We start from the raw sequence: 20,010 nt of genomic DNA on the forward strand, positions 1-20,010 counted from the left end.
ACTGTGCGGAAGCACTGACTAGAGGGCTCATTTAGAAAGCAGGTTCCAGGTTCTTACTCTCAAGATCCAAATCAGAGAGTCTGGGACTGGTCAAGAAATCTGCATGTTTGCCACGCACCCCAAAGTGATTCTGATACAGGTGGTCCATGACTGTTCTTTGAGAAACACAGCTCTAAATATCCACAAACTACTCTCCTGACTCTTGTCTGAAATGACCACCTCTGTATTATTTCTTGATTTGTAAAACTTCTACTCATCCCTTAAAACCCAATGCAGATTTATCTTCCTACTCCAACATCTGGACATAGTTCATTGTTTCCATCTCTGGGGTCACACAGATCCGTAATCTTCAAACTGCGGGTCCTGCCTGTTAGTAAGTAGGTTATGAAATCAATTGGCTGGGCCCAGCTTAGTACAACAGAGGAATACAAAACAAGGGCATATTTTCTTGGTGAAAACTTTGTTTCGGTTTGTATAAATGTGTATGGGTTCCCTGGAAACAGACATTGCAACAGAGATGTGGGTGCATGTGCCTTATGGAGGGGAAGGAACACTCATCAGGAGAAATCTGTAGGGGAGGGAGGGCAGGAGGCTCGGGAGGGGAAAGTGAGGCAAGGATGAAGTCTGGGATAGATGTAGCCTTGGCCTGATCCCCTGCGAAGGTTGGAAGCATAAATGGCACAACAGAATTGTCCCCCATTGAGGGTCAAGGGCAGGCCTGTTATGTCCATCAGCCTGTCATGGTTGTGGGCTCCCAGGGCAGATGCTGGCAAGCTCCCAGGTGAGGTGACTCCGATCCAAGGGCAGTTCTCAAGAGAGGGGAGCTATGTCACAGCAGCTGGTGGCTGGAGAGTGTGGCCCAGCCGAGGGGACCCGGCAGTGCACTCAGAGCGAGGGCTGGCGTCTGCTCTTTGCATGCTCAGCCCCACATGCCGGGCCCTTTGTTCAAAACTTAGGGAAAAAGAACATTGAAGGCACTGAAACATATAGCATCTTACTTTCTTCCATAGTCTCTTGACTTCCCGGTGTTCTTTTATTTGCCATCTAATGTCGTTTGAAGTAAAGAAATATTAAAAATATAAATTACTGGCACGAATGGTACCATGCATCTTTATATCGTGCAATTTTCACTGCAAACATAAGGGCATTTGGCTCATGTAAAATCACTGAAATTACACGGGTTGTATTTTGTAGTTATAAATGCATATGTATTCTGGCCTTCCCAGAACAATGGAATGTGCAAAACGAACACAACTGTTTCTGTTTCACTCCTCGGTATGTGTCTTACCAACACTCCCTACCTTCAGCATACTAACCAGTAAGGGAGGGCTGCAAGAAAGACAACCAGGAGTCGCCCTATCTTTCTTTCCTTCTGGTCATCCTTTGGTGTATGCAACTGGCTAATACAGGGAAGCAGCATGAATAACGTCTTTCTCAGAATGCCTTTGCCTTCTTTCTGCTTTCAAAGCAAGTTCTGGCTGGAACAGAAAAAGCCTGGCTTCTTGGAGCTGTCGACACCCTGCTTACTCAGGCATCAACATAACCCACTTACCTTATATGCACTCTTAGTTTCACTGAACACGTGCACATAGTAGGTCCACTGGGATGCTGTGTTCACCGGCATCATGTGCACTATTTGCAAATGGGGGCAAGGAAGCACACACATAGGGGGCATGTCTCTTCTCATATGCACGTGCCATTGTCCCAAGAGACTTCACTCACAAAACAATTTCAAACATAACATTATTATTTCAAGATGGTGATGGCAGAGCATTAAACCAAACATGGGGTCCCTTCTGAGTGTGGGACCCTCTGGAAGTACACGTTTGCACGCCCATGAAGCTGACCCAGTCCATCTGTCCCTTACATTAAGTTCATTCCATGCACGCACGGGCTTTCCGGGATTCTCCTGGACCACAATTCCTGGGGAGATTTACAAAAGGAGATTCGTGAGACAAATGCAGCCTCTGGCTGCCACAATTAGTCCCAAAGGTGGTAACCGATACTCACTGTCTCCCTCCTTCCTTGCCACCCATTCTAGATTCCCTTCATGCTCAACTAGCACTTCTGCAGGTTGGGATGACCTAGACCTTCATCCTTCCACAACTGAGCCCCTGGTTTCCATGGTCTTCTCAGGCTACATGTAGGGGAACACCACAGGTGTCTTAGTGGGCCACCTCAGTGCCACGCATATTCCTCATGTCCTGATTAAATAGGATCAGCCCTTCCGGTTATGTCAATTTCGTCCCAGGCCTCCTGGTCTACAGGCATGAGAAGCCCTGGTGGCCATGCAGCAGCCATATCTTTAAGGTTAGTGGAATTCCTTGTTCCTGGCCAAGAATCAAGACATCTAGACCCACAGAGCCTAAAGTTGCAAGCACAAGAAGCCCAAATTCCCTTGGTCACCACCTGTGACAGTGAGCTTGGCCACTCCTACTAGATTTCCAAACCCATGTCTTCTACCCATTGGGAGCACAGCATCACATAAAGGCCATTGCCATCATTAAGGAGCAAATGACATCCTGAAGAATACTGTCCCATCTCACAGGGTGTCGTTCCCAAGCTAGTGAAGCTGATGCATTTTTTCGGGGTCCCATCCCACTGCCATCTGAGGTTAACATCTTCTGGATGGCATGGTTTGTGTAGAGCAGTGGATCGCAAAGTCACATGACCACTGCAATCCTTCTTTTGCTGTGAAGTGGGTCCCTTGAGCTGAGGACGGGTGATGTGGTCTTCTGACAGAGGCCACAGAGTATCTGATTCACACCGTGGGAGACCACACGACATCGGCTTGGACCAAGGGACCCACTTCACTATCCTTTAATATAGGAAATAAGTGTGACATTTTGTGGCACATCTAGATGGTTCAAACCCCTTTGGTCTATCCAGTTACAGAGAGTGGGAGAATGAACAGTCTTGGGGCAAGACAATATACATTACCCGAGAGAAGACAGCCTGCTGCTTCTCCTTCTCTGTGTTTCTGGAGAACACATTTTGCATTTCCTTTGCTCCATATCCTGGGTGAGGGTGGTGGAAATCTGCTCTGGTAAAGATGCTCCCTCAGGCACGACAGCCACAGATGGGACTACAAGCTGGTTAAGTCTGTATTAAGTGTATGATGGGGACATGATGGGAACCACCATCGAATCCTGAGAGTGGCGCTTGGAGAATGTCTCAGATTTGTAGTACTGTTTTTTATTTACTATCTTGACTTGGTGGAGAGAAAGTGGTTGCAAATGGATGTTTCACAAGCTTTTACTTGGCATTTCCTACTAGAAGAGCTCTTACCTTTCCTTCCAGGTCAAAGAATCAATGCCCACTGCTAAGCAGATCCATTCCAATTACATAGTCAGGAATTGGAGAAAATAATCAAGGGACGGTTCAGTAAATCTGTGAACCCATTGTAAAAAGGACTTAGGCCAGGACTCCATATATTACCTGACCCTCAGATGCCCTTCTTCTAACAAGGGGACCATGATGGCATTTTGGGTACCTGATTTACACTTGCCATGGTGTTCAAGAATCTTTCTTCATGGGGATCTGGTCTCTTATTCAGTCACTGGGTTCTGGATCCAAGAAATGGCTCAAGTCTAGGAATTTGACAGAACATCACGTCTTTCCATTGGGGCAGCTGACCTCAGCCTTTTGATAATTCATATCTGACCGCTTTTAATAATATATGTTAAGCAATACTTTTGTTGTCTTCTCGTCTGTGTTGCTCCTGGGAATACCGTGTTCTATTAGTCATCTCCATTGAAGATTCTTATGGGTCAGTCCCCCTTGTCTCCTTCTCTAACCTTGCTGCCCCCTATAATAATTATGCCCATCTTGTTTTTGAGAGTTAAGTGCTACCCAGTCTTCGATAGTCTGGGATCCTGTCCTCCACATTGATACCAAAGAGCTGTTTCCCAGTGATAGATCCTACTAGCCTACAGAGGACACCCAACACTCAGCTTTTCAGTGATGCTGTTGCCCTTCTCACCAGTTCATTGCTTCTTGTCCCAATAAATAAGGTGTCCTCCAGGCTTTCAAAGAACATAATCGGCTGGTGGGTTTCCTGGTCCTGTATCTTAGATCCATTCTAGAATGCCTGCTACTCTGAGCCTTGTATCCCTTCCTCCACAGTCTGCTATGGCCGTTCTGGAACCTCCACTCCCTCTCCTTGGGACCACAGCTTTTGCCAAGCTTTGAAGAGCTACTCCAGCAATATATTGGACCCATCTCCCAAGGCTCCAGAGCTCTTGCCAGGCTATTAAATCCCATATTACTGGTGATCCCAAATCGACAAACTCTCTCTATCCAGTTTCATGTTCTGCCTCCTTATTCTAACAACCTCAGGATGCAGACCCATTCTCTCTCAGTTGCTACCTGTACGGGTTAGCCAAGTCCCTCTCAGAGATCTAGCACTTTCCCAGTCAGGTCATGCTGAAACTTGACTCTAATTATCAGGCACGTGGTCGGGGGGGGGGGGGGGTAGGATAAGCAGATCCTCAGGAAGGTACACGTTTTCTTCCAAGACAGCTGCATCATTTGAGGTTTCCACGTCATCCTCAAATGCGGCAGGGGGGTGGAGTGGAGGGGCTCTACTCTAGTAAGAGTGGGTGGATTACATCTATGGTCCACGAGCGCTCAGGAGAGCCTCAGAGTTCAAGGTTCCCACGTGCATCACCCATGTCTTAAGGTCCCTCTTCTTCCCCGTGAAGGGCCTGACTTGGGCATAGGTGACTTACCTAGGCTGAGAATGCAGGCTTCTCCGAAGTTCTGCAAGTCTTAACAATGAGGTCCTGTGCCTGGTCGTCAACTCTTCCTGCCATCTGCCTAAAGGAGATGAGGCTCTTTAAATCCCCCAGGGAGGCCCTCTGACTCTCACACTCGGCTTTAAACTGGTGATTGATTGCCCTGAGCCCATCCTCCCTCGCCACAGCATCAGTGGCATTCAACAACTCCCACCTATTTCCACAGTCCTTATAATTGCTGTTCCCCCATATCTCTCAATGCCAGAAACATGGCTGCAGTCGGTGGCTCCCCTCCTGCCTTTATCCTGTCCCAGTTCTCCACAGCTGACAGCTTTAGCAATTGCTCTGCTGCCACATCCCAGGGATCATCAGGACATGTTGCACACGGGGGTCCCCGTTGCCAGCTAAACCGAAAACGCTCCTCCTCCCAAATTGCATCTGGGAGTCTGCTTTTGGGTAAACTGGCTGGCACCAACTGTCTCAGGTCAAGTGCCCTAGAAACAGAGCCCAAGACTGGATTCAGGTGCATGTGATCCAGTAAGGAAGTGTTATTCAGGAAAGCTCTGTAAGGGAGTGAAGGAAACAAGAGGAGGGAGTAAGATGTAGTCTCAGGTGAAACCAACATTGGATTGATCCATGAAGGAGCTCAGAGGCATAAACCGCAGATAAGGTTGTCCCCTCTGCTGGGAAGACAGGGTCAGCCTTTTATAGCTCTGATCAAGAAGCCACTGGCTGTGAGCTACCCTCGGGGACAGGGGTGGGGGGGGAGGGGTTGGGGAGGAGGTATGGGAGGGCAATTCTCTAGAGAAGGAGGCAACCGTGAGCTCCTAGAAGCCACACACACAGCAACTGCGGGTGGTGGTGCACCAACCAGGTAAAGGGGATCCCCGAGGGGCATCTAGTGTCTACTGCATTTGTGAGAGTGTTTCTGAAATGTTTGAAAGACATTGCATGTAGACAAGTTTACATAGATATCTGCTGAAACCTAATCTGACGATATAGTTTCTTATTTACGTTTCGGTCTCCAGTGCAAGGTTCTAATCTCCTCCGTGGCCAGGACTGTGTCCTATTCATCTTTGCATTCCTAATGCAGGGGTTGGCGTTGAATGGTTGCTCAATAAACACTCACCAAATGAGGAGTGGTTTGGGGTAGATCGCAGAGCAATTTGAACCCCAGGCTAAGTCATATGGGCGTGATTCCATTGGCAGTTGGGTAAGAGTGTGAAATGCTTATTGGCAGCTGTGCATCATGTGGGTTGGATTAGGGAAGGGGTAGAGACAACGGCCAAGGCACTGTTGTAGTGAGACAGGCAAAATGCAACAAGAGGCAGAATTCTGGTGGATGCTGTGAGCATGGGGAGACAGATGCAAAAGTCATTAAAGTATTATCTCCAGGTTCCAGATGGCCCCAGGCTGACATCCAGGAGAGACCATCCGGGATGCAACCCAACGTGTTACGCGTTTCATACTTCTGTGCCTCCAAGCAGATAGAAGAGCATTTCTCGTGTCTGCATGGAAGAAACATCCAAAAAAAATAAATAAATCCATGTGGGTTTTCTCACTGTCGTGCATAATGAGGCAAAGTCCACGAAGGAAGCATGGGAATATTTTCTATCCTTCCTCATTTTGGCCAGAATCCCACAGTTGTATCTGAGAAAACCCCAGGTCACCAGCGTGGAATGTGTCCAATTCATTAGCACGTGGGGTACTTAAGTTTAAAGTGGTTTCCAGTGACACGGCTTGGAAATCAATCACTCTATACGGTAACATGTTCCAAAGCTGCGGATTCAGCACATCTCAGATGCCTTCTGGATCGTATCCTGGCTGGAATAATTTATCCGTGACTCAGATGGATCATGTACACATCAGGAAATATGTACTTTTTTTTTTTTCCTGAACTCTTTTTTTTCCTGCTAGGACTCGACTCTAGCAAAGCTGAGTGCATTCTTCTCCAATTTTAGGGCTCAGTGACTTTTGGCCAGGTGCCTGCTGTTCACGGTGTTTTCCGAGAACCAGTTCCTGGAAGCCCTACTGCGTGGACTGGACCTGGATTCGCCCGGGTTCTCCCTGGGGCTGGCTTGAGATTTGCCGTCGACCACATTGCCCTTCCCATGGACTTCACCATCGCCATTCGCTATGAGATTCAGGTATCCGACTTCTTCTTCAAGGGTAAAACCTGCCTGAGGTAGTACATTTTCAAATGGAGACTTTCCATTCCGGTCTTGCTAGATAGGGTCGTCAGAAAATGATTTGCAAAAAAAAAAGAAAAAAGAAAAAACCACACCAAAAAAAAAAACCACACACACACAAAAAAAAAATACAAAAAACAGAACATCTGGAGGGCATTATAAATCAAAGGGTTTCCTAATGATATTAAAACAACACACTAAGCCAGAGGCATGTGTGCTCTATTCCGTGGAGAGAGGCTAGAGCGGGGTTATATACTGAAGGTACAAGGTCTGAGGAAGTGGTGATGGAATGTTTGTATAAGAACAATAAAAAACTAAAATAACACAAATTCTGCCCTCCTTGGGCTTTTTTCTAAGAACTTCACAGGCTCACCTGTGTGAAGAGATTCTGACTCCTAGGGATACAGAAGAGGCGTTTATTTGCACTTGGCTTTTACCCTGAAACAAGAGCAAAACTAAAAGCAGGCTGCACCTCGTGGCTTCCCTGGCCTTCCCCCCGCCCCCGGCCCCACCACCACCCTGTCCCCCTCCCCCCTGCCTTTTGAGAAATATCTAAGACAGAATAGAAACCAAATTAGAAAAACACTTGATCTAGAGCAGTGGTTCCTCACTTTTTCTTCGCAGAATCTTTTCAATGATAATCTGACACCCCACAGACCATCTGCCCCAAAAAGTATTTTGTGAGGCTGGGGGTGGTCTCAGGGTCCCCAGAGTCCCTCCAGGGACCACACTCTGGAAGTGCTCATTGTGTGTTACACGACCAAAGCTGCTGACCCGCTTTGAAATTCTTGATATGACATAATTCTCTGTTTCTCACTGATAAACGAAAGCCAAGGGACTTGAGTGAACTCGGACCTGGTGAGTATAAGAAGTCATTAAAAATATAAGGTACAAATTTTTCCATAGAACACATCTCTGACATCTTTATTTTTTTAATTTTTTGGTTTGATTTTTATTTATTTATTTTGAGAGAGAGGGCATGGAGCGTGGGGGTGGGGGGGGCAGAGAGAGGAGGAGAGAGAGAATCCTGAGCAGGCTCTGCACGGCCAGCACAGAGCCCAGGGCAGGGCTTAGTCTTACGAACCATGAGATCATGACCTGAGCTGAAATCAAGAGTCAGACGCTCAACTGACTGAGCCACCCAGACGCCCCTCTGACATCTTTAAAAAGCATTTCCAGGGTGGCTGGAAATGCCCGGGTGGCTCCGCCTGTTAAGAGTCGACTCTTGGTTTAGGCTCAGGTCATGATCTCATGGCTCCTAGATTCGAGCCCCACATGAGGCTCTGCACTGACAGTGTGGAGCCTGCTCAGGATTCTCTCTCTGCCTTTCTTTTTCTGTCCCTCCCCCTTTTGCATGCGTGTGCTCTCTCTCTCTCTTTTAAATAAACTTAAAAAAAAAAAAATTTCCAAATTGCATGGCTTTCAGAATATAGCTAATTATTATATGCTATAAAAATCTATACATATTTAGATACATATAAATAGGTTTAGTAATATATTTATTTTAGTAATAAATGTAAAATAAGAAAATTTATGTAATATATTTATATAATAATATTTAAATTTTTAAATGTTTACTTATTTTTCAGAGAGAGAGAATTGCCAGCAGGGGAGGGACAGAGAGAGAGGGAGACACAGAATCTGAAGCAGGCTCCAGGCTCCAAGCTGTCAGCACAGAGCCCCATGCGGGGCTCGAACTCACGAACAGCGAGACCATGGTCTGAGCCAAAGTCGGACGCTTCACCGACTGAGCCATCTAGGCACCCTAATATTTACATGATAAGATGAAAAACAGTATATATCTTTTTGTGAAGGATTTGAAATTTTCATTTTTGTTCAGTGATCCAGGGACAGGATGAATCAATGGACTTTGGGGGAGACAGACATTAAAGACCAGCCCTGTCCGGAGCACCAGGGTCTTTCGAGCCTATGAACTAGAGCTATGGCCAGAAACAACATTCTGTCTACCCAAACCGCCATTCAGCTGCCAGCGTGTTAGAGCTGATGGCCAACCGCTAAGACTTCTCTCAGCTCTAAAGTTCCCTGTTCTGAGGGGGTCATGGGTTATAGATTTGATGGCAAGGGCTGTCCGTTAGGCATGTGTTGTGTATACGTCCTCACGAAAACATGCTTTTATGTCACGCCCGTGTAGCCCGCAGCTGACTGGGCTGTCCAGATCCTGGTTAACCCCCTCGGAAAGAGTGAGCACTGTCCACGTGAGACTCCATGGCCACGACCTCAGTCCTTCCCTTTACCGGCGACTTCCAGGTATGCTTGGGACCTGTCCTCAAACACAGAAGCCTTCTTAGAATTTTAGGCCTCTATCAATAATTTGTAGCAAAGAGCTCAGCAGGAGAAGAGGTGTATTCAAGGAGACTGTGACATTTATTAAGCGCTTGCTGTGTTACACTAAGCTTCACGTTTAAGATCATATCTTGCTGACGACTCAGCCAGGAAGACTTTCTCTTCGTCAGGTGAGGAGGAAATTCAGAGTGAGAATACCTGGAGACCTGCCCCAGCCTCGGAGATGGTGTATAACAGAACCAGGATTCCAGCCCAGATCTCCTGATTCTCGGTCTCGAATGTTCCTTTCCCATTCCCCAGATGGCCTTGATAGGTGAGAAAGTGAAACGCTCCAAGAGTAGGAATAAAATACTCAGCTGGCAGTACCTCAACAGCTGAGGGTCTCCAGGGTAAAAAGCTGCTGATTTGGAGGCCACTAATTTTACATCGGAGATTTGTGGCAAACTAAAATGGAGACCCTGTTGAGAGCATGGGAGACAGGAGGAAGGACTTCCGTTTCCATCCTTTTCCCAAAGCACTTATGACAACACGTGGCTGATGGTTCCCAAGGCTTTGCTACTTGGCACAATCCTATGGAAGAGCCACAGAGAACCTGAGTGTGATTTTGCTTTCCACTCAACCCACCCGAGCTGGTCTAGACCTGGCCTCTGCTCTGAGGCAGAACCCACTTCAACGCTGGGAGAAGCAGCTATGGCCGCTTAGGTTATATAACTGTACTTTTGTCACTGAATTTCTGCTTTATTTCTCTTAATACAGAATCGTGCTGCTTCCCACGCCCATCTGTTTAGAACCAGATGTACAATATTCCATCGACGTCTATTTTTCCCAGCCTTTGGAAGGAGGGGCCCACGCTCATTCACACATCCTGGTTGATTCAGTAAGTATCACGAAGCGACGTGGGTGCTGCCTTCTAAACTGAGCCCCATGATAATTCTACTTGCAGACTCGATGGTAAAATGTTTCTTTAGAAGTATAAATGAGGTTGTTGCGTTATAAGAAAAAATCACGTGGTCTCTATAAACGTCACCAGCACTGAGTGCAAACCTTACGGCACAGCACGTGTCAGCAACGGTTTGCAGTGTCTTGCATAGTCTATTAGTCTTCACGATAGTCTGTGAGGTAGCTACGGTCATTGTCCCTAGTTTACAGACGACAGAAATGAGGCACGGGGTCACAGAGCTAGTGAGCGAAGCGTCAGGAATGACAGCCAGGCTCCCTGGTGCCAGAGCCCCTGCTCTGAGCCACCACAGCGTGCTGGCACCACGGAAAGTTCCGGGAGACATTCTCCCACGTTCACGGTCACCATCTTAGAAGCTCCGCTTTATGGGCGACCATGTTCTCATATTGTCGTCATCAGGGTGCTCATGTAAGTACGTACACAGATGTTTTTCAGTTCACATTGTATCACGAGCGTTTTCTTATGGTGTTTCTGTAGTCTTCTTATTTTTCGGAACGATGCACAATATTTCCTCGAATGACTTCTTTCAATGTCTTTCCCCCACAGAGTTGGGCCATAGATGTTTCTTCCAATCCCTTCATTCTGTCCCCAGCTTCGGGCCCAGGGTAGACACTTGGCAGAGTTTGGGCACTGATGAAATTTAAGCTTTCTTTTACCTATCTATTCCCTACTTGCCAAGGTTTTCTGACTCTTGAAATAACCTGTCAAATGAATTTCTGGAAGGTAGTCTCCAATGTACGTTCAGGACGATTGGCAATATGTAAAATTACCAGTTTCATCCCACCCACAGGAGAATTGTATAGAATTGTGTGGGATCTCTGCGAAGTAATTTTGTGGATAAAAGCCAAATTATATATTTTTAATTTTTATTTGTTTTTGAGAGAGAGAGAGATACAGAGTGTGAGCGGGGGAGGGTCAGACAGAGAGGGAGACACAGAATCCGAAGCAGGCTCCAGACTCTGGGCTGTCAGCACAGAACCCGACGCCGGGATCAAACTCACAAACTGCGAGATCATGACCTCAGCTGAAGTCGGACACTTAACCGACTGAGCCACCCAGGCGCCCCAAAACCAAGTTAATTTGTTATAGTTGCATTTTTAAATATTCATGAGAATCTTCTAATATGATTTCATTGGCAAACTACTGCCCTACAGAGTTTATTGGCACATGAGCATGGTCATGGTCATTTGTTTATATATTATCTACAGCTGCCTTTAAGCTACAAAGGCAGAGCTGAGTACTTGTCACAGAGAACTCAAGGGCCACAAAGCCAAAAATATTTACTGTATAGCCTTTTACGGGCAGCTTGACAACCCCTGACTTAGTTGTATGTCCATATTTCATGAGTTGTGTTTTCAATGTTCAATTCTTAACCATCAAACATTTTAAATTTATACCTGGCACTTTGCTACTTTATCATCTACTATGGAGTTCAGTATGATACAGGTGTACCTTGAATTCTATTCAGTAAGTTCAGGTATTGTAACATCAAAAAAAAATTGTGTAAGATTATTTGACCAGATGTAGGATTGCAAGATTTAGCAAAAAGGAAAAGAAGGAAAGAAAGCAAGCAAGAAAGCAAGAAATCAAGAAAGCAAGAAAGAAAGAAGAGAGAAAGAAACGGGCAGAGAAGGGAGGAAATGATGGTGGGAGGGAGGAGACAAAAAGCACAGTGCCCAGTTAGAGTTGAATATTGTATAAATATGTCCCAAATATTGCTTTCAAATACTATATGAGACATAGTAAAAAATTATCCATTGTTTCTCTGAAATTCAATTCCACCTGGGTGATTTGTATTTAATCTGGTGACCTTCACCAAAGATGGTCTAAATCCTGCACCTGGAGGGCCACGGGAGATTGCGGTGAGGTTCTGCCCTGTTACGGTAGAAATGAAGAGGAAAGTTGAAACAAACTCTTGAATGAGGATTTGAATTCTCGTGATTTCCCTCTCCATGTAAGTCATATTGTCTCCTGAGGAGCTTTATAGAACCGCACTCTTGGACCACCACGTGAGTCACAAAGTAAGAAAATCAAATCCAACAGATTTAATTTAGGGGGAAAAAGCTAAAAGTTGGGAACCCAGGCAGACTAAAGAAAGGGAAAGGAAGACATTAAGTAATTCCCAAATCACAAAGGGATTTTATTATTATAATAATAGCCATGAAACTCAAATTGATAAGAGCCAGGATATGCCTCAGTTTTTTTTTTAAGTTTATTTATTATTATTATTTTTTTAATTTTTAATGTTTATTTTTGACAGAGAGAGAGGCAGAGAATGAACAGGGGAGGGGCAGAGAGAGAGGGAGACACAGAATCTGAAGCAGGCTCCAGGCTCCAAGCTGTCAGCATAGAGCCCGACGCAGGGCTTGAACTCATAGACTGCGAGTTCATGACCCTAGCCGAAGTCGGACGCTTAACCGACTAAGCCACCCAGGTGCCCCAGTTTATTTACTATTGAGAGAGTGAGAGAGAAAGCGCGAGCGCACATGTGCTAGTGGAGGAGGGGTAGAGAGAGATGGAGACAGAGAAAGAATCCTAAGTAAGCTCTCGTCTGATGTGGGGCTCGAACCCACGAACTGTGAGATCATGACCCGAGCCAAAGTCAAGAGTCAGACACTTAACCAACTGAGCCACCCAGGCACCCCAAGATACTTCTCATTTAAAACAAAAAAATTCAAGTTTATTTATTCTGAGAGAGTGTGCGAGCAGGGTAGGGGCAAAGAAATGGGAGAGAGAGAGAATCCCAAGCAGGCTCTGAGATGTCAGCACAGAGCTCAATGTGGGGCTCGAACTCACAAACCATGAGATCGTGACCTGAGCTGAAATCAAGAGTCAGACACCTAACTGACCGAGCCACCCAAGTGCTCCAATATTTCTCATTTTAAATCCACATCTTGAACATTTGGAATTTTGTAAATTCCAAAGATGATGGCTTGATGCTGTATTTCATGCATCCATGCAAATTACCCGCTCGTCACCTATTCACTGAGCACACATGAGCTGACAATGGGTAGATTCCTGGGGGTGTCAGATGTGGTCCCTGCCCTCAAATAATTCTCAGCCTGATACAGAAGACAGATGTGTAAATGAAGTCATTGCAATGATATTTGCTAGATACATAACATAATTGGATAATTTGAAATTAACTCAAAAACATATCCATTTGATCAGTTTTCAAACACACCTTCTCTTACGTATAGCTATGAAATCCACGAAACCTGCATGAAAAGTAGGAGAGCAGCCTGATCTCGGCAAACTGCCAGAACCTCAGAAGAGATGCTAGATCCCTGTTTCAGGTCAGATTCCCCAGAAGCCGAAGCTGAGCCAGGGACTCAAGTGCACCTGATTTATTGAGGGCATGCTCATGGGAGAAGAGGAGCAAAGGGACAGGGGAAGGAACCAAGCAAGGATGGGATCTGCACTGAAGTGCAGCTGATCCCACAGGGAGCTCTGGAGCATAATTGTGCCACTGAGTTGATCCCACCTGGAGGCAACAGGGTGGGCCTGTGTGCGTCCACCTCATCCACCTCACCCGGCTCATGAGTGCATGAACTTCTGGACAAGTGGCTGAGTCCAAGTTTCTGGGAAAAAGGACAGCTGTGAGCCTTCAGCAGCCAATGCCACAGCAGCTGGTGAACGGGAAGATCCGGGCAGGGCACCCACAGTGACCCTTATAGTCCCTGACCCAGGATGTCCAGTAGGAGAAAGTCCATGCGCATTCTATGATTACAGACTAATGCAGTTACTTCCATACCACTGATTTCGCTGCTCTGGGAAGATGTTTGACTGCCTAAGACCTGGCCCGTTCAACGTCCCTTCTTCTCTGCAGCCAGATTAACACTTGCATCTAATGCTTTACCAAGAAGCCCGGACGAAAGCTTTGTTCAATCCCGGATGTTCCTCCTGCACAACTAGCTTTTGTTTGGGGAGCATCGTGAGATTTCCTTCACTCACCCTGATTACATGATATATGCTTCCGTAAAAATGTGTTTAGAGACAAAAGCTGTATTAGACATTCTAGACTATAACACTGTCATTCTTTTAAACCATGGGATGGACTGCACTTGGTCAACAAAGTCTTTACAAGCTTCTAGGAGAAGAAGGGAGTCAAGACATTACAAAATCCTATAATTTGACGGGGACTCTTATCATCTGGTCCATCTGCTTTGGTGCCAGGAATGGCCTCCTCTAAGCTGCCTCCAACCAAGAACTGTAGGTAGTTAGTCCCCGGTTGGATGCCCTCGTCCTCAATCCTAGCCTCTGGCTTCTTTCTGCGGGACTCTTCACTTGGTTTGTGTTTGGACAATGTAGTCATTTTAGTATCCACTTGAAGGTACCACGCTAGACATGTCTAAGTACTTCTCTACTGAGCAAACATTTATGAAGTGTTTACTGTAAATCAGACACTATGGTAGGCACAGGTGTGACTAAGCCCAGCACCTGCCCGGACATGCTGGGCTCACTCTCTAAAGGAGAGATGCAGACGATCACACGGGAAATGGCAACGTGGCAGAGGAGCCACTACGAGCTGGGACAGGTCACTGAATGGAAAAGCTCATTGTGACTCCAGCAGTGATTCTCAACATCCCCTGACCCAACCTCCTCTTTTTTTGTTTTTAGTTTATTTGTTTATTTTGAGAGAGCGTGCACGCACAAACTGGGAAAGGACAGAGAGAGAGGGAGAGAGAGAGAATCCCAAGCAGGCCCTGCACTGTCAGCACAGAGCCCGATGTGGGGCTCGATCTCACGAACCGTGAGGTCATGACCTGAGCTGAAATCAAGAGTCAGATGCATAACCGACTGAGCCACCCAGGCGCCCCTTCCCAACCCATTTGTACTTTATGACAAATATTTTGTAACCCTCCACCAATTTAAAATGCAATTCATAGGCGTTATAGCCTACACTTTCCAAATAACATCAATGTGATGTGCAAATACAAAGAGACCTAAAAGGAGAGTAATTTATAGAGAAACACTATGTATTTCAATATGTATGTGCACAGGCATGAATATGCAGAAGACATAATGAGGCAGGGACATGCTCATATGTGCAGAATCACCCTACACGAGACAGCCATGAAAGCAGGTGTGTTACAAACATGTGTAACATGTTTGTTTAAAACATAGAGCAGGGCTTTCAACTCAGAATTGTAAACAAGGATTTCTCCTTCATGGATTTTTGGTGAGACATTTGAACGCTATAGGAGCCATGTGATGAATTTCTTTTTTGTCAATATGTCTGGGGTTTCTGATCCCCACCCACTAAAAGCCAGTTAACACACCTCATTCCAATGGCCATGACAACCAAAACCACCCCCTGGAATTTCCAAAATGCCCCCTTAGGGGGCAGCACCTCCCAAACAGAACCACTGAGCCAAGAGGTTGGGGGATAACAGAATGAAAAGAGATCGAATTTAGATTTTATCCTGAGGCAATAGGAAGCCACTGAAGGTTTTAAGGAGGGGTTATCTGAACAAACTGGCTTTTAAGGAATCACTGTGACTGCAAGGTAGGAAACTGATGGGGGAAAGGGGTAAGAGTGGAAGATGGGACGTCTGTTGGTCTGCCACCATGGCGATCCAGATGGCCTCAATTAGAGCAGCGATGGGGGAATGAAGACACATTTAAGAGGTTAGATGGATCGAGCCTGTGATTGACTCGATGTTGGGGGAACATGGGATGGGAGGGGAGTGTTGATGACCAAGAGGCAAGTATCAAAGATGATCTTTTTGAGGTGCCTAAGTGACTCAGTCATTTGAACGTCTGACTCCTGATTTTGGCTCACGTCATGATCTCACTGTTCGTGAGTTTGAGCCCCACATCAGGCTCTGTGCTAATAGCAAAGAGCCTGCTTGGGATTCTCTCTCTCTCTCTCTCTCTCTCTCTCTCTCTCTGCCCATCCCCCACTCATGCTCTCTCTCTTACTCTCAAAATAAGTAAACTTAAAAAAAAAAAAAAGATGACCTCCAGTTTTCTACACCGAGTACATTGGCAGATGGTGACATTATTTCCTACCAATAGGAAAGGAAAGTGGGTTTCAGGTGTGTTGGTTTGCAGTGCCTGTGGGACAACCAATAAGCCTGTCTGTGCAGATCTAGAGCCCATAATTGAGATGTGGGCAAAAGACCTAGATCCAGATGTCAACAATGTATTGATGGTAACTGAAGCAACATCATTGTCAAGGTCACCTAGGAAGGGGATGTGGAGTAAGAAGGGGGCTGATGAGAGAACCCTGAGGATCCCAACATTTAGGGGTGGGTGGGCGAAGAGGTGTTGCATAGGGGAGAGGTGGGAGGAGAAGAGGCAGTGAGGGTGGCCAGGAGACCGTGTTTTGAGAAATTTGACTATCAAGGAATTAGTCAAAGGGCAGAGGTGGGGGGGGGCAGTGGCAGGAGAAATATATGTGATCAAGGAGGTGGTTTTACAAATGGGAGAGATTTAAGCACATTGACATACCGGTTGAAAGGAAACGCTTAACGAAAGCATAACCTACAGAGAAGTTTCGCAAAGGCTGAGGGCAGAGTGGTGGACACCTCTTCCTAAGCGCTGGGCCGGGAACGGGGCGGGGGAAGTACCTGTGAGCCAGGAGTTTGGGAGGCAGGAAGTCGGAGGCTCCATTTTCTCTGTGAAGTAAGAGGAGAAAGAGACAGTGCAGGGAGGGTGAGGATAGAGTTTTGAGGAGTGGAGACGCTGTGAAATAGGCATCCAGGGTTGAGGTTCCACTTGCTGGGGTGTCAAAGGACAGAGAAGGACTGGGGGCGGGGGCCTGGGGGGTGTTGAAAGAGGGTCGAAGTAAAGGATCATGGGAAAGAGGTTCAGAATGGACAAAGGAAGAAGGCCAGGGGAGATACCCAGTTCACTCTTTTAACCTGACCTGGTGAATTAAACCTTAATGTCAATGCTGCATTTTCTACCAGTTGTTCAGAATGACCAACTTGTGATCAGTTCCACTGTACCAACGTGTTCTCTGCTGCATCATCCAAGCCATTCAAAAACATTTTAGGGGCACCTGGGTGGCCCAGTCAGTTAAGCGTCCGACTTCAGCTCAGGTCATGATCTCGTGGTTTGTGCGTTCGCGTCCTGCATCGGGCTCACTGCTGTTGGCGCGGAGCCCGCTTGGGATTCTGTCCCTCTCCCTCTGTCTTTCTGCCCCTTCCCCACTTGTACATGCTCGCTCTCTCAAAATAAGTAAGCTTTAAAAAATGTAAATGGTAGTAGGTTATAACTTAGATAAAATCTTCTCAAGAAATATAACTGTATGGCTTTTCTTCACATCAAACTACAGACAAGTCATCTTTGAGAAGACGCTTAGAACAATGCACTTGTCCCTCTAACCGCTGTATGGTCTAAGCCAGAAATTCCCAAAATGCATCTGTGAAATATTGGGTTTATGGGATGTTAGTGTTATTTGAATATAGGAGCAAGTGGTTACGTAAGTATGGAAACACAGAGTTTAAGAGTAGCTTTCTTGTAGGACTTCTCAGAGCATTAGTGTGTTAATCTACACTGTGACTCTCCAAGAGGCAGCCAGTTTGATGTAGAACTGTTCATATGTAATTGAAAAGAACAAAACTTTAAAAGGAGAGTTTTGTGGAATTAGAGTTCCCCAGTGACACAATGGGATGCACTGAGCCATAATTTCTGAATTTATCACACGTCGCCTAGTTAAGACTCTTTGAAACCTAAGACAAATTTATTAGCAAGCTAATAATATATTAAGGAGGGTTAAAAAAAAAAAGTCCCATTTTCTTTGTCCTAAGTCAATAGATGTGCCTATTTGAAGATTTCTTAAATAAAATGAAAATCTTAAAATCTTGTTTTAAAGTATTTTCTCATAGATCTCATTGTTTTTATAAGTAGAATCTTGAACGGCAGACCATTATGAATGTACGTTTTCCTTTCGTATTATTTCCAAAGCTTAGTCTGATTCCCCAGATCAATTCACTGGAGAATTTCTGCAGCAAGCAGGATTTGGATGAATATCACCTGCACAACTGTGTTGAAATTGCCTTGAAAACAGGACCTCAGATGCTCCCGGGTGCGTGTGAAAGGCTTATAGTGAGCATGTCTGCCAGGCTAAACAATGGGGCAGTAGGTAAGTAGTGGCTTAATGGGCTCTCCCGATGTGCTGCTTTTTGGGACGTGAATGAATGGATTTAATTCATTTTAGCGTCTAGTCCAAACGATCAGTGTCAATACCAATTGCCCAATGATTAGGTACGCAGAGCAGTCTCTTGATGTGTCAGAATCACAACGCACAGTACAGTAAATGTACAAAAAAAGGAGCCTGGCAGCGGCCCTGGGCAGTTCAGTCGGTCAAGCGTCTGACTCTTCATTTCAGCTCAGGTCACGGTCTCTCGGTTTGTGAGATCAAACCCCACGTCGGGCTCCGCGCTGACAGCGCAGAGCCTGCTTAGGATCCTCTCTCTCTCCCTCTCTCTCTGCCCCTCCCCCACTCGCATTCTCTACCCCCACCAAATAAATAAAGACAAACATTTTAAAAAATTTTAAAAAATGAAAATTAAAAAGGAACCTTGCAGTAGTGTTGGGATGCTAGATTCCTGGAAGAATGCTCCAAAAATACTTATTCAGAATCCTGGAATTTCAGGGTTGGAAGGAACTCTAAACAACTTCTTTCATCCTGCATCCTTTATTAAACCTTCATTTAATAAACAAGGCTATTGGGGTCCCAAAACACTAGGTAACTTGTCCATTTCACTAAGCTCTAGAGCAGTATTTCTCACCCTTTGCACTTTTGAAATTTGGGGCTGGATAATGCTTTGTTGTGGAGGGGAGGTCGGCATGGAAGGCTGTTCTGTGCATTATGGGATGTTTAGCAGCCTACCTACCTGCTACTCACCTGATACCAGGAGAACCTTCCCTCCAGGTGCAATGTTCAAAAAAGTCTCCAAACTTTGTCATATGTTCCCTGAGGGAGCAAAATCTCCCCCCAGTTGAGAAACACTTGTATAGAGTGAGAGTTGCAATGAAAGCCTGGGGTTCCTGAATTCTGAGCAAAGGCTTTTCCCATTACCCGGCAGGACTCTGCCTTCAGGATGCCTAGTGAAACATATAGAATAAGGGAAATCAAACAAATAGTCCAGCACCAACATGGATCATCAGGAATTGAAGTAATCGGAAATAATAATAATTATATTGGGACTATTATGAAAACAACTTATTTTAAGCCTTTCATTAACTTACTGAGTAACATTTATTGTTAAGATCTGTTTATTACGTAATGTTTACTGAGGACTTCCTACATGCCACACAGTTCTAAAGACTTCACAGGCATTATTGTCTTTAGTCCTTATAATCCCCTGGGGTAGATCCTGTATTCTCCCCATTTAACAGATGAGGGAGTTAAGGATTAGAGAAGTATCTAATGAAAGAGAGGTGAACTAAAGCTCCCACAAGGACCAGGTGCACCCCTGTCACTTCCCGCACCTCTAATTGTCCCCTTTGTCTCCCCACAGCCTGCAATTGTCACCCCCAGGGCTCGGTGGGGCCCAACTGCAGCCGGCTTGGGGGCCAGTGCCAGTGTAAGCCCCACGTGGCCGGGCGCTGCTGTGACAGGTGCTCCACAGGAAGCTACGGTTTAGGACATCATGGCTGTCACCGTACGTAGCAAAAACACCGTGGGGGGAAAGACATGCATGGGCACAACCTTGGAGTTTTGAAGGCAGGAAAACCAGAGGGGGAAATGAAAAGAGGGGGTAGGGATTGGGAATTTGGCCACACGACTTAGGCTGTCTGTCCGTGTAGATCAAGAGTACAGAAAACTTTTCCATCGTATTTCATTCCTCCATTTGGTGGGTGCCAA

At 45.8% G+C, this 20,010-nt stretch overlaps 1 protein-coding gene across 1 annotated transcript in view; it reads left to right on the plus strand.

Moving 5' to 3' along the window:
* Positions 1–20,010, plus strand: part of LAMB4 (laminin subunit beta 4) — a 100,134-nt gene that overhangs the window by 34,319 nt on the left and 45,805 nt on the right. The window contains exons 14-18 of the mRNA XM_042915075.1: positions 6,698–6,883; positions 9,078–9,193; positions 9,986–10,106; positions 18,105–18,282; positions 19,664–19,807. Of these exons, the coding sequence (XP_042771009.1) occupies positions 6,698–6,883; positions 9,078–9,193; positions 9,986–10,106; positions 18,105–18,282; positions 19,664–19,807 (745 nt within the window). The remainder of the gene's footprint in view (positions 1–6,697; positions 6,884–9,077; positions 9,194–9,985; positions 10,107–18,104; positions 18,283–19,663; positions 19,808–20,010) is intronic.

This window comes from Panthera leo, chromosome A2 (assembly GCF_018350215.1).
Source record: "Panthera leo isolate Ple1 chromosome A2, P.leo_Ple1_pat1.1, whole genome shotgun sequence".
Taxonomy (NCBI): domain Eukaryota; kingdom Metazoa; phylum Chordata; class Mammalia; order Carnivora; family Felidae; genus Panthera; species Panthera leo.